The 12,982-nt window shown below is 37.7% G+C and overlaps 1 protein-coding gene across 1 annotated transcript in view; it reads left to right on the forward strand.

Moving 5' to 3' along the window:
- Positions 1–12,982, forward strand: part of SHTN1 (shootin 1) — a 144,018-nt gene that overhangs the window by 61,498 nt on the left and 69,538 nt on the right. The window contains exons 7-8 of the mRNA XM_042457032.1: positions 604–685; positions 2,663–2,757. Of these exons, the coding sequence (XP_042312966.1) occupies positions 604–685; positions 2,663–2,757 (177 nt within the window). The remainder of the gene's footprint in view (positions 1–603; positions 686–2,662; positions 2,758–12,982) is intronic.

Genomic DNA, 12,982 nt, shown 5'->3' on the forward strand with positions numbered 1-12,982 from the left:
TTAGTACAAAAAACTTATTGCTATTTCTTAACTCCTAGATGATGTTAAAATTAAGTGTTTAAAGCAGGAAGGCAACTGAGACACTCCAGATGTTTTTGGGATAGAATTCCCATGACCCATAACCAGTGTTGCCAACAATGAGTGTTATGAGCTGCCAATCCAAAAACATCTGGAGAACCACAGCACCATCACCACCCCCGCCGCCATTTACAGTATTCTAGCTGTTTAATGCTATGTGGTTGGTGGCCTTCCCAAATGTATTAGAAATCATCCCATTTGTAAGTATTACAACAGGCTCTGATGGTTCAGGTTGCACAACTAACTAACCGGCGAGAGCAGTCAAGATCATTGGAACATCTCATAATTGTGATTTGAATGAGCAACAGCTGATGAAGAAGAGTTCTTGCATATTGGAGTGAAAACTTGGGTAGTGTTATAACCAAATCCCATGATTAAGGCCACAATTCTAGACTTACTGGGGAGTGAGTTCCAGTAAACTCGATTAATGTAAATTACTTCTGAGCAGACATGCATAGAGTTGCACTGTACATGGTTTGGTTTTCCTGATTATTTCTGTTTTATGCTTGTTCCTTGTCCTTCTAGGTAAAAAAAATAAAGGAAGAAAATGCAGTGCTGGCTGCAGAAGTTCATAAACAGCAGAAAGTTTTGGAAAAATGTAACCGAAGTATGTATACATATTTCAGAGTACTTTATTACTGTGAAGTCAAAAGCTTTCACAACCAGCATCCATAGTTGTTTTGTGGGTTCTTTGGGCTATGTGGCTGTGTTCTGGAAAAGAGGCTGAAGATGCCAACCACAGATGTTGGTGAAACATCAGGAATAAATTCTTCCAGAACACGGCCACATAGTCCAAACCCCCCCACCAAAAACTGCTTTATTCCTGTTGCTAGATTACTTCATTTCTAAGTACATAAAGTAAGACCAAAGACACCTGCTGCAGTCTAAAATAGTCCCCCCAAGTCCCATCCCAGAAAGGCAGTTTAGAATAATCCCATGGTTGATGATATCAAATACCATTGAGAGGCCCAAAAGAACACAGGGACTTGTTTCCCCAGCCTGTTGTGGTTCATCCACCAGAACTGTCTCTTTCCCGTAGCCAGAACTGAAGCAAGATTGAAATGGTTCACCCATTTCAAAAAAAAGTGATACTAGAGAGTGGCCAGTAATTCTCAAGCATGGTGGGTTTATTGAGGTTATTTTTTTCCAATGACAGCCTCAACACAAATATATTCACAAATTCCAATCCATTAGCAAAGGTATGATCAAAGGCAATGGCTTCATGGCACACTACATATATTAAAACAAAAGCCCTTGCTACTGCAGAGCTAACAAAAGGAATGTTCTCAGAGAGAGTTTTGAACCCAGGGAAACTGGTTTTTTGGTAAGCAGATTTATTGCTTTCACACTTCAGCACTAACTGATCATTGTAAAGATCTTAAAGACCTGTATCACTTTGCTCAGCCCATTAAAAACTTAGGGCAAGGGACATGATTTGCTTCTTTATGTATCCTATCACATTCTATCCCACTCCCACAACTCTATAAATATGCTTTATACCTGAGCCTTTAGTATCATTCGGTACTGAATTTGAGGAAATGGGTTTATATCCACAAAAGCTACTTTTTATGCTGCAAGAGATTAACATAGCTACATCTTTGAAGTGCACATGTGGTTGCTCTCACATTTCCAAGGATCTTATCCACATCCTAAAGTTGAACAAATTGAAATTTATCAACAGGGCAACATTGAACAAGCAGAATATAAGGTTGCATCCTTATATACACCCCCATCAACTACTGCATCCATGTCAGACTGGATCCCAGTGATTTTGTCTGAAAAATTGTCATTCAGATTGTGTTCGCAGCAGGTTGCCAAGTGTTCTGCATTTTCTTCTTGTGAGGTAGGACATAGAAGGCCCCTCACCTCTTAAATCAGCTCTGATGGGAGACACTTGGAGATGCAAAGGAAATCCCACCCCTGGAAATCCTGCCCCCAGAAGGTTAAAGTCCCGACCCCGGAGGTCCCATTCCCTTGGAAGTCCCGCCGCTGGCACTGGGTAACACCCAGTGCACAAACGCCTTTGAGTTTGGTCACTTGGTCTCTAAAAGGTTCATTATCACTGGTATTGGCTTTCCAATGCAGTTTAGCTCATATTTATGATCTTATTTAGTCTGTAACCCCGCTTCGATCCACCGGGAGAGGCGGGGAAACATAAATAACTTTTATTATTATTATTATTATTATTATTATTATTATTAGCCAGTTACTTCCACTGAAATATAGACTACTGCACCTGCTATTCTTTGAAGGTTTGCCATCCAAATACTAATCAGGGTATTTGGGCCTTAAAACTATGATTACACTGTTTGTAAAAAGACAGGACATAATTTGCTCCCACAAGAGAGCTATCCCCACTGAAGCAAGGTTCAGTACTGGACTGTGAGCTGCCATGGCAGATAAGGAAGAAACATCTCTAAAAATTCTTATACGTGCACAAAGTCATTGTTTGTGTAATCCTATTTCATGACATGATTAATCATGTCATTTTAATTTTCCTCCCTAATCTCTGATTATTTATCTTTGTGTGCTATTATGCGTGTTGTGATGTGTTTGGTTTTGTTTTCTTTTTTGCTTTAAACAGTGTCTGTACTGGCAGTAGAAGAATATGAAGAAATGCAGGTCAACTTTGAACTGGAGAAAAACTTGCGAAAGAGGGCAGAATCATTTGCACAAGAGGTATGTCAGCTCACAGATTATCCAGATCAAATAACTTACTATGAGGGACAAGTATTTTAAAGAATGATTGTAGCAAAAAATGGGTTGTGTTTTTTGTTTTGTAATGTAGGAGAAATTGGTCCTGTTCCTGTAGTTGCCCTAGTTTAGGGACTGAGAAGCATAAAAGAGTAGGGTAATGCGTTGCCTGCACAGGAAACCTTGGAGGGCCATACACCCCACTGTACCTGCTTCTGTGTGCAAAAAATAATAATTTTTGCTTCCAAATCACCCTATTTGTGGGCCTTCCTGTATTCCTAGAGGGCAACCTGAAGCAAACAATTTTTGAAAACATTGTTTTTAGCCCATCTAGGTGGGATGGGGGGGCAAAAGGTGCCTCCAAATGTGGTAGAATGCTTTCCATGCCCCCCTGTAGGTCATTTTTGTACATGTAGTCCATGGACTGTTCTTTGCCCACCCGCCTTAAGTTTTAAAAATGTGTCTTACATGACAAATGTTACAGAAGACGACATATTAATAAACAAAATGACAGTCAAGCTAGAAATAGCACTTTGTCCATAAGATCTGTTTTTGACATGTGCTTCATTCTCTCACTCTGACAAGTATAATTTATGTGCTATAACTGTAATTACACTTTTGTATTTGTAAATTGTGTATTGACTTAACATACATGCCTTTGAACTTGATATAGGTTTCCCCAATTAAAATGAAATTTATGGCTTGTGCTATAAATGGTTTAAAATCATAGAATCATAGAGTTGGAAGACATCTCCAGGGTCATCCAGTCCAACCCCCTGCCATGCAGGAACCAGGGACGTAGCCGGGGGGGGGGGGGGGGGTCCGGACCCCCCCTTCCATTAGAAAAACGAATGCTGCGCCGCCGCATCCAAGCCCCATTATAATGGTGGCACTTAGTCTGGACCCCCCCTTCCTAAAATCCTAGCTACATCCCTGCAGGAACACCAATCAAAGCACCCCCAACAGATGGTCATCCTGCCTGTGTTTAAAAACTGCAAAAGGAGAGTCCACCACATTATGAGGCAGCATATTTCACTGTCAAATAACTCTGATTGTCAGGAAGTTCCTTCTGATACTTTAGTTTGAATCCATTGCTCCTTGTACTCATCTCTGGAACTGTGGAAAATAAGCTGCTTCCCTCTGCGATATGACATCCTTTCACACTGAAACATGACTATCATGTTCCCTCTTAACCTTCTTTTCAACATACCCAGTTCCCTAAGCTGCTCCTCTTAGGACACGGCTTCCAGATGTTTCACCATTTTGGTCACCCTCCTCTTGGCACATTCCAGCTTGTTAACATCCTTCTTGGTTCCTGCTGGTTTTTTTTTTTTAAATGTTTTTTCCACCATGATGAAGGACTTTTTTAATTGAAGTTAATTGGGAAGCTTCTTTCTTTTTGGACTAGAGTGAAAATGTGGTCTAGATGGTACAGTCGGCCCTTCTTATACACTGATTTCTTATACACGGATTCAAGCATCTATGGTTTGAAAATGTTCCAAAAAAGTAGAAATGTCAAATATCAAACCTTGATTTTCCTTTTTTAAAAATAAATAAAAATAAGGGACACCATTTTGCTATGACATTATATTTAATGGGACTTGAGCATCCACGGATTTTGTTATCCACGGGGGATCTTGGAACCAAACCCCAGCGTATAACAAGGGTCCACTGTACTTCTATGATGCTGGTGCCCTTTTCTGCAGTGCAAAGGGTCCTTTTAGGCATGGTCAGAGATGTGTACTAAGCAGTTTCATATTCTGGAAGGCAATTCTGATATGTCTGTAAGTTTCCGATGGTGTTTCTCTATCAGTGTATGTAGCTTCCTTTTAGAAAAATGGGTCCCAGTTGTGGCACACACTATATAGCCTCTGGGTTGGGCCCTTATCTGAAAAATACACAACTTTACTTTTTAATGGTTAACTAAGTGCAGGAAGAAAGCCACCCAGGCAAGTGCTTGATTTAGTAAATCAAGATATTGACATGTCAAGCTTCAAATTCATGTACTCATTCAGTCATTCACTGAGAACAAAAATCCCAGAAGACGTATAATGGATGCCCAAAGCTAGGTTCCTCAGTCCATTCTTCATGTTTTTTCATTGTCTGTGCTACACTGAGGACACTAATTACTGTATGTCCCCTTGTTTGAAAGGCTTAGTTTCAAACATGACTAAATTATAAGCATTCAGCTATGTTTTGGTGTATCACATATTTGTTGTGCATTGTTCATACATTAATTCTGCCCAAGTGACTGTTTTATTTACTAAAGTGTTAGTGAAGAACCAAGTCAGCAAAATCAGAGATAGGTGCTTTTGCTCCAGGGTCTGGTCACTGAAAACACACTCCACTGTTGGTTTTAAAGACCAGCAATTCAGAATTCCTTTGTTATTAATGTCTTCAAAGCATAAGTTATTTAGAAACATGATAAAATCCCATATACACAATGGATAGATTTGTTATTTTGAGCATGGTTTACTATGGGGGAAAAACGTATAGATAAATATTAAGATGAAGAATGAGCCAGTAAAGTGTAGTGGTTTGTATGATGGACTAGGACTACCAGAGACCAGGGTTGGACCCCTCACTCCAACATGGAAATCCACTGGGTGACCTTAGGCAAGTCATACTCTCACAGTTTAAGAGGAAAACCATGGGAAACCTCCTGAATGAATCTTGCCCCCCGCCCCAAGTCCTATAGTAAGGTCACCATATGAGAATTAACTTGAAGGCACATCAGAGCAACAAATGAGGATCAAGGTGATATGTGTCATTATGAGACAGAAAACTACATAAAGAATGACCAATATTTACTTTGAGAAACAAGATACCAAAACAGTGTCAGGTTTTTTGATTTGAAAATATGATTGCCTTGTTTAAGTAGATATAGCTTTATTTTTAATAAGATCTTCTGCATAGAATTGAATATAATACAAATATGCTTAAGAAATAAAGCACAGTGCATAGACATACAGTGTCTTCCTTATGTAATACATTTGAGTTTACTTTTCTTACTTTGGGAAAATAGATATCAGGTGATAAACACTGATAATGTTGTTGAACTGAAAAAGCTTCTTTCAATGCTTCAAAGCATGCAACTCAATGATTTGAAGCAGTACACTTGTGGGTGCTGGGAAATAAAGCTTTTTAGTTCCTGTATTCAAGGTACATATTGTAAAGGATTTCAGGTTTGTTGATTTCCCCCACTGTCTCTCAGGTTCCCATTTTAAGGTTGTCTGTGCTTAATTTAGACACCCTTAGTTCTGAATCTAGTGGTTTGCTTCTTGTGTTGTTACTTTTTCTTTTCTTTTTTTATTAATATTTTTAAGTTTTACAATACAAAATGTTATAGTTTCTTCATATCCAAATATGCTTTAACACTACTTATTTTATACTAAAAACACCTCAGTGCACCCCTTCCCCGGAGCCATTCTCATCCATATAATCCAACCAAAAATTTAATTCATCTTGTGAAGGTAATTTTCCATCTTCTTTTCTTAATACTTTTTCAATAAATTGTTTTCCATATTTCATCAAAATCATTTCTTTTCCATAACCCTTTTTTCACTTTCAATTTACATGTTAATTTATCATTAATCGCTATTTGCCAGACTACTTTATACCAATCCTCCAGTTCCACATTTATTTTCATTTTCCAACTTCTCCCTATGACTAATCTCGCTGTTGTAAGTAAATTTGTTACAAGACTTCTTTCTTCTTTTTTCCATTTTACATCATTATATAGTGATAGCAATACTATACTTGGTTTTCTATTATATCCATAATATTTTCAATTTGTCATACTACTATTTCCCAATTTTTTTACATATTTACATTGCCACCACATATGTATGTATGATCTCACTTCATTACATCTTCTCCAACAATATTTTGAATTATTCTTATCTATGTTATGTAATCTCACTGGCGTTAAGTACCATTTCCAGATCAGCTTATAATAATTTTCCTTAATTCGTACCAATAGTTTTTTCAAATGTCTTTGTTAAATTTTATTCCATTCATTTTCACAAAATTTACATCCTAATTCTTCTTCCCATATCTCTTTCCAAATATTTTGGTTTATTTTTTCCCTTTGTCCTCTATTAATATTTTATAAATTTTGCTAGTTATTCCTTTCATATTTTCATTTTCCTTTAATTCTTTTCCTTTCTGAATTATTTGTTCAAATTGCGCATATTTTCCCTTTTCTATATTATTTTTCTTCCAATTTTTAAACCATTGTTCTATTTGAATGTAATGAAACCATGACATTTTTATTCCCTTAAGTTTTTCTTTTGTTTTCTCTTCCGTTTTTTTTAATTCTATCCAATTTTCTATTTTATCTATCCTCCTTTCCTTTAATTCTTTATTTAATAGATTCCTTAAGTTCTTTGGAAATGACTTTACCATTATTATTGGCGTTATTAATGAGTTTTCATTCAATAATTCTTTTTTGTATTTGTTCCATATTTCTAGTATATTTTTCATAAGTGGGTTCTCAATTTCCTTGATTTCTTTTCTACTAAATTCTTTTTAAAAATATCCCCTATTTTCATATGTATTTCTTCTTTCCCTGTTTCTAACCAGTCCAGATCTGATATACTTAACATACCTTCTATTACAAATCTTAATTGATTAGCCTCATAATATCCCTTTATATTAGGGAGGCCTAACCCTCCTTTTCCCTGGGATCTGTACCAAAACTGCTTATGTATTCTAGTTCTTTTTCCTCTATTACAATATACATTTACTAATTGATCCCATTTTAAGGTTGTCTGTGCTTAATTCAAAGACCCTTAGTTCTGAATCTAGTGGTTTGCTTCTCATGTTGTTTCAACTGTTTATTTGTTTTGGGTTTGGCATTGTAGGAGTAGAGGTACAGAGAAAGCTGCAACACTTCTGCTCCATTTTGGCTTTCTTTTCTTATGTGATCATAGATCCTGAGGCTTTTCCCTCTTGTATTCACCATAACTAAATCTCATCTTCCACAGTATTGCTGTCATTTTTGTTCATAAAAATGAACGTTTCCCCCACTTTTTCATGTTTGATTGCTTGGAACTGAGTGTTTGTGATGTGACAAAGCCATTAATTTCTTTTTAAGAGATAATGATATAAGTGTATGGATTTGAATAGCATGTTTGTAATATAGTTGGTTTGAACAGATACTTAAAATGAGAGTCAAGAAAGAAATTCAGTACTTTTTTTTAAAAAAAAGTCCAATTCAAATAAATAAATTTTTTAATTTTTATTTTTTTTAATCATTCATTTTATTTACCCAACCTAAAAAGTAAATTGCCATCCTGTGGGACTGCATAGGTGCCCTTGAAAGTGTACAGGCAATGACTGATGAAATTTGACATTGAGGATAGAGGAAAAGGAAATCAGAAAGATCCGATGCCCTGCCTGTCAGTTTGCTCAGTTCTTCTGTATATGTGTAAGTAATAAAGGTTTTATGCACAGTCAAATGTATGTATAATAAACTTATTTCTAAGTGCAGTGACTACATTTATCTTTGTTACTTAGAATGCCCTTCTTATTATGGGTCTCTGAACAAGTACTTGGCAGACATTGTGTCTAAAATCCTGGATTGAACGCTTCCATGCAAAAAGGTCAAATGCTGTTACCCACTTTTTGTAACAGGAGTGGGGAAAAAATGCTCATAATTCCAGACAGCCATGACCTCCCTGTATAGGAATTTTGCTCCTCTCATGAGATTGTATGTTATTGATTCAGAGATATCAATGGGCTTTATTAATGACAAGCTCCACAATAACTCTTCATTTAGATGCATTAATGGCCTCTGGGTTATTTTGTAATAAGTGTTCCATTAATATGCGATGTCCTTCTAAATGGAATGAAAAAAATATGTGCTTTGGAAGGGTTCTTATGTGTAGCCTAGTTTGTGCTTGTGGATGGGGGTGGAAGAAGCTTCTATACAACTATAATTAATGTAACATCCCATAGCTTCAACTGTCACATACAGGAATTGGGTGAGGTCAAGGGACAAGTATGTTCATCTTTCAATTCTTAAATCTGTCACCTGTGGAGGCTAATGGAAGAATTAGCTTATAGGAGGGAAAAGGCCAAGGTAGATGTCTGTTGTAATGGAATCTAATATTGCTAATAACATTCAGAAAACCAAATGCAGGTCTTCAAGAATATATTGTACCTTTTCAAGAACTAACCACTCATAATTCAAATAATCACTTTTTTAATACACTGACTTTGGGGACCAAGGGCCACAGCCAGTGAGGTGTGTGTGTGTGTGTGTGTGTGTGTGTGTGTGTGTACATGTGTATACATGCCCACAGAAGGGGGAGGCTACTTTGGAGTCACTTTGTGACCCTTACTGGCACTGCTGTTTCTACACTAACATCAGCCTACAATGCCAGCTGCGTTAGCATCACTTGGGGAGGAGTCAGCTTTAGCCTTCTTCCACTCTTGAGGATCCCAAGTGGCACTGATGTCTTTAGTGCTACAATTAACAGTGTGGAAGTAGCAATGTTAGCAGTTTCTGGATGGCTGAAGGGAAGAGGTGGAGGCATCATTTTCCTCCCACCTCATCGCATCCCTGATTACATTAGTTGCTTTCATGGAACTAGAGACCCAAAATGGAATGGGGGTGGTGGTGGTTAGAAATTCACAATTGGCAGCAGGGTGAGAAGAGGGGTCATGTGACAGGCCTATGTGTGGCCCTAAGGCACCTTTATATTAAGGTGTAACATCAAGCGTGGTAGACCAAAGAGGTGTTGTAAGATACAAAATACATTCAGTAAGCTTAATGACTATCCATGGTGTTGTAGTTTGAATGTTAAACTAGGACTCCGGGAGACCAGTGTTCAAATCCCTGCTCAGCCATGCACACTCACTAGGTAACATTGGAAAAGTCACAGTCTTTGACCTTCAGAGGAAGGCAATAGCAAACCCCCTCTGAATAAATCTTGCCCCTAACCCCTGGGGCAGGTTTGTCCTAAGTCAGAGTTGTCATGAAGACACATAACCACAACAAAAATCTGTCTGTTCCTAACTTAGAGCATGCATTCTAGCTGTTCAGAGAAACAAGAAAGAAAGGATAGAAGGTGACTTTGCTGGCACTAGTTTTGGTGTGACAGTTTCAGTTGTGTTGACAGTAGGGAGCAACAAAACTGCCTTGGAGCATGTATCATGATTTTCCTATTCCTATTTATTTAAAAGTAGGATAAGTTTCAAGTCATGAAACTGAAAAAGGATGTGATCATTCATTCCTCTTGGATTCCACTGTAGCTCTAAGATATGATCAGTGCTTGCTATGGTGACAGCACTGAAAAACCAGTTAGGTAGAAGGGCATCACTTCCAAAGTCCAGTACTCACATCTTCCTTTCCTTGCTGCTGAATAAGGGATGAGCTACATAAGAATAGAGAATACTGGGCCTGAGCAGATGGGCAGGTGAAAGTGGCTCAATCCTGCTTTTTCTCAAAGCAGGTTGAAATCTTGCTGCCCGCACGGCCCACTCCCAATGTGGGCTGAATGCACATGGCCTGACTACACAGCATGGCATCAAGCCATGCCTCTGGGTAATTTTTTTTTGTTCCCTCTCCACCATGCATGCACACTGTCACATAAACACACTGCTGGTGACTACCAAATACTTCCCACTGCCCACCCAGATGCCATCCATTGGATAGCCATCCCTTTGATCAACCACAGTCACACATGCAATGGTCCACCCTACATACCATGTCTCACTGTTGGACTGTCTGATTTGTGTATATTGTAATTATATGTAATCCATTGGAGTTGTCCCACTTTCATCTTTTTGCTTTGCCGCAGCCCCACTCTTGCATCAGGGCATTTATATGCAGGCACGAAGACATCTGAACTATCCCAGGTTCTGTTTGCTCTGGTTTTTAGCCCTAGAATGTGGCTTTGGTGTGGTTTCAGCCCATTTTGGAGACATTCATCATCTAAAAGCCCCACCTTCAAAGTGGTTGGAAACTGCTTTATATGGCCTATCTGCTCAGCCCCACTGATTTTCTCTCCATAGGTCCAGGACTGCAGTAGATTCAGAATAGAATGCAAGTTATTTATATAAATAACTAAATAGATAAATACTTGATTTCATTCTTTTTGTTTAGTCACATACTATCCAGTTATATAAGTGTTAGTTAGAATCTATCAGCCAGCCTGCTGTGGCTGTTATTTTAACTGGTAAATAGACAGCATAGAATTGGGACAAAAATAATGGAGCATTCTATTTCTAATACAGTATAGTAATCTTAAAATAAATCTCTTGTTTTGCTGTTGTACAGATCAATTTCTCAGTAATTTTTACATAAGCTGTTTACCTTTTTCTCTCAATAAACAAGAATATTCTATATTATGCATAATTTGTTGTTGTTAGCTGCCTTCAAGTCGATTTCAATTTATGGTGACTCTATGAATGAGATACTTCCACATTACCCTATCCTCATCAACCCTTGTCAGATCTTGCAGAATCAGGCATGGCTAGCTTGATTCTGTCTATGCGTCTGAAATGTGGACTTCCTCTTTTCCTTTTGCCTTTCACCTTACTAAACATTATCATCTTTTCTAGTGAGTCATGTCTTCTCATGATACAGCCAAAGTATGACAGCCTCAGTTTAGACATCCTTTGGCTTCTAGGGAAAGTTCAGGCCTGATTTGCTCTAGGGCCTATTGATTTGTCTTTTCAACAGTCCACAATATCCATAGACTTCTCCTCCAGCACCACATGTCAAATGAGTTGATTTTCTTCTTCTCAGATTTCTTGACTGTCCCATTTTCACAGCAATACATAGAAACCAGAAATATGATGGAATGGAAAATCCTAACTTTAGTATTCAGTGATATGTCTTTCCATTTTAGGATTTTGTCTAGTTCCTTCATAGCTGCCCTTCCAAATCCCAGTCTTCTGGATTCTTGGCTGCAGTCTCCATTCTATTTAATGACTGGGCTAAGGTATGGAAAACCTTGAACTATTTCAGTGTCTGCCTTGCTTGCTTTTAAACTATGTAAATCATCTATGGTCATTGTTTTTGCCTTCTTAATGTTAAATTGTAATCCTGCCTTTGCACTTTCTTCCTTGACTTTCTTCAGTAATTGTTCCAAGTCTTTGCTATTTCATCTGCATATCTTGGATTGTTGAAGTTCCTTCCTCCAATTTTCATGCCTCCTTCCTCCATATCTAAATAGCCATTGTAGCATATTGATCAAAATTTCCTCACCTTCTGATATTTTCCAGTGAGTCTTTACTATGCTCAATCTTATCTTTCTTGTTCATTCAAGACACAGTCTTATACTGAAGCTACCTTGTGAAACAAAACATTTGTATTTGCTTCATCTGTAGTTCTTGCATGTATAGGCACCACCATTTGGCTATAAACACTGAGAGATTTGAAATCATATGACAGTATAACCAAAGATTATCTACAGCTGATGGTAAAATGTTTTTCCATGTAACCTTATCTTTTAAACATCTGATCATCTACATGTTCTAGATGTTCCTGATATTTCTTGGAAAAATTGTTATATGCTTTCAAGTCAATTATAAAATCTTTATTTGGCAAGACTTACTCAGAGGAGTCTTGTCATTGCGTCTGTCTAAGGCTGAAAGAGTACAACTTGCCCAGGGTCTCCCAGTGGGTTTCCATGGCTCAGGAAGGATTTGAACCCTAGTCTACCAGAGTCTTAGCCCACTACTCAAACCACTATACTACACTAACTATTGGATAAGTACAACTCTAGAATTTTAATACAACATTAATAATTTTATTGAGTCCTTCTACATTTAAAAAATCAAGTTAATCAGAAATGCTCCTTTTAAAGTATAAAGAAAGTATTGTATTTAGAGCAGGTGTTGGAATCATATGGCCTTCTAAATACTATTGGACTGCATCTCACGGGAACCCTAACAAGAGTAGAATGAGAAGTGTTTCGAGTTGAAGTCCAAGAACATCAGGATGGCTGCATGACTTTCCTCTTTGATTTAGAGACATGCATGAAAATTAGGGGGAAGTTAATTGCTATAGCTTTGTTTTGTTATCATTCTAGGGCTTGGCTCTGTTCCACATTTCATTCTATCTGCTGTGTATTTCCTATTAGAACCCAAACCCTGTTTTACAAACTCCCCAAATCCCCAAGCAATGGCCATGGTGACTCGGGCTTCTGGGAATTTAAATTCAATAGCATCCAAGGAGCCACTTTAAAAATATTAT

Source organism: Sceloporus undulatus, chromosome 3, assembly GCF_019175285.1.
Source record: "Sceloporus undulatus isolate JIND9_A2432 ecotype Alabama chromosome 3, SceUnd_v1.1, whole genome shotgun sequence".
Taxonomy (NCBI): domain Eukaryota; kingdom Metazoa; phylum Chordata; class Lepidosauria; order Squamata; family Phrynosomatidae; genus Sceloporus; species Sceloporus undulatus.